Genomic DNA, 388 nt, shown 5'->3' with positions numbered 1-388 from the left:
GGGGCAATGCTGAAGGGTGAACCCCTTCCCCCCCCCCGTCAGGGCTCAGGCCCCGGGGACGCTGATCACCACGGGGGGGCTGCGCCCGCCCCCGCCCCAGCGCTCTCTCCCCACGCAGGTCGGCGAGTCCCTGTTCCACACCGACCGCTGGGTCCCCCCGACGCTGGACGAGCTCTACTACCTGCGCCCCCCCAGCGAGATGGACAACGAGAAGTTCGGGCTGCAGTACTACGTCTGAGGCACGGCGCGGCGCTCCCCGGCGCTGCGGGGGGGGCAATGGCCGCCAGGTGCCCCCCGTTCCAGCATCTGTTATTAAAACCACACGGATCTGCGGTGTCGGACACGGTGTCCCGCGTGTTCCTGTACAGCTCCGTATCTCCCGGCGGGG

The 388-nt window shown here is 70.1% G+C and overlaps 1 protein-coding gene across 1 annotated transcript in view; it reads left to right on the top strand.

Moving 5' to 3' along the window:
* The first annotated feature begins 276 nt into the window (after positions 1-276).
* LOC104122887 (cartilage intermediate layer protein 2-like) overlaps positions 277-388 on the top strand; it is a 20,417-nt gene continuing 20,305 nt past the window's right edge. The window contains exon 1 of the mRNA XM_035890637.1: positions 277-372. Within this exon, the coding sequence (XP_035746530.1) occupies positions 277-372 (96 nt within the window). The remainder of the gene's footprint in view (positions 373-388) is intronic.

Source organism: Egretta garzetta, unplaced genomic scaffold, assembly GCF_000687185.1.
Source record: "Egretta garzetta isolate BGI_Z169 unplaced genomic scaffold, ASM68718v1 scaffold683, whole genome shotgun sequence".
In the NCBI taxonomy this organism is placed as follows: domain Eukaryota; kingdom Metazoa; phylum Chordata; class Aves; order Pelecaniformes; family Ardeidae; genus Egretta; species Egretta garzetta.
Note: the sequence above shows the minus strand (reverse complement) of the source record. Positions and strands in the feature narration are given on the sequence as shown.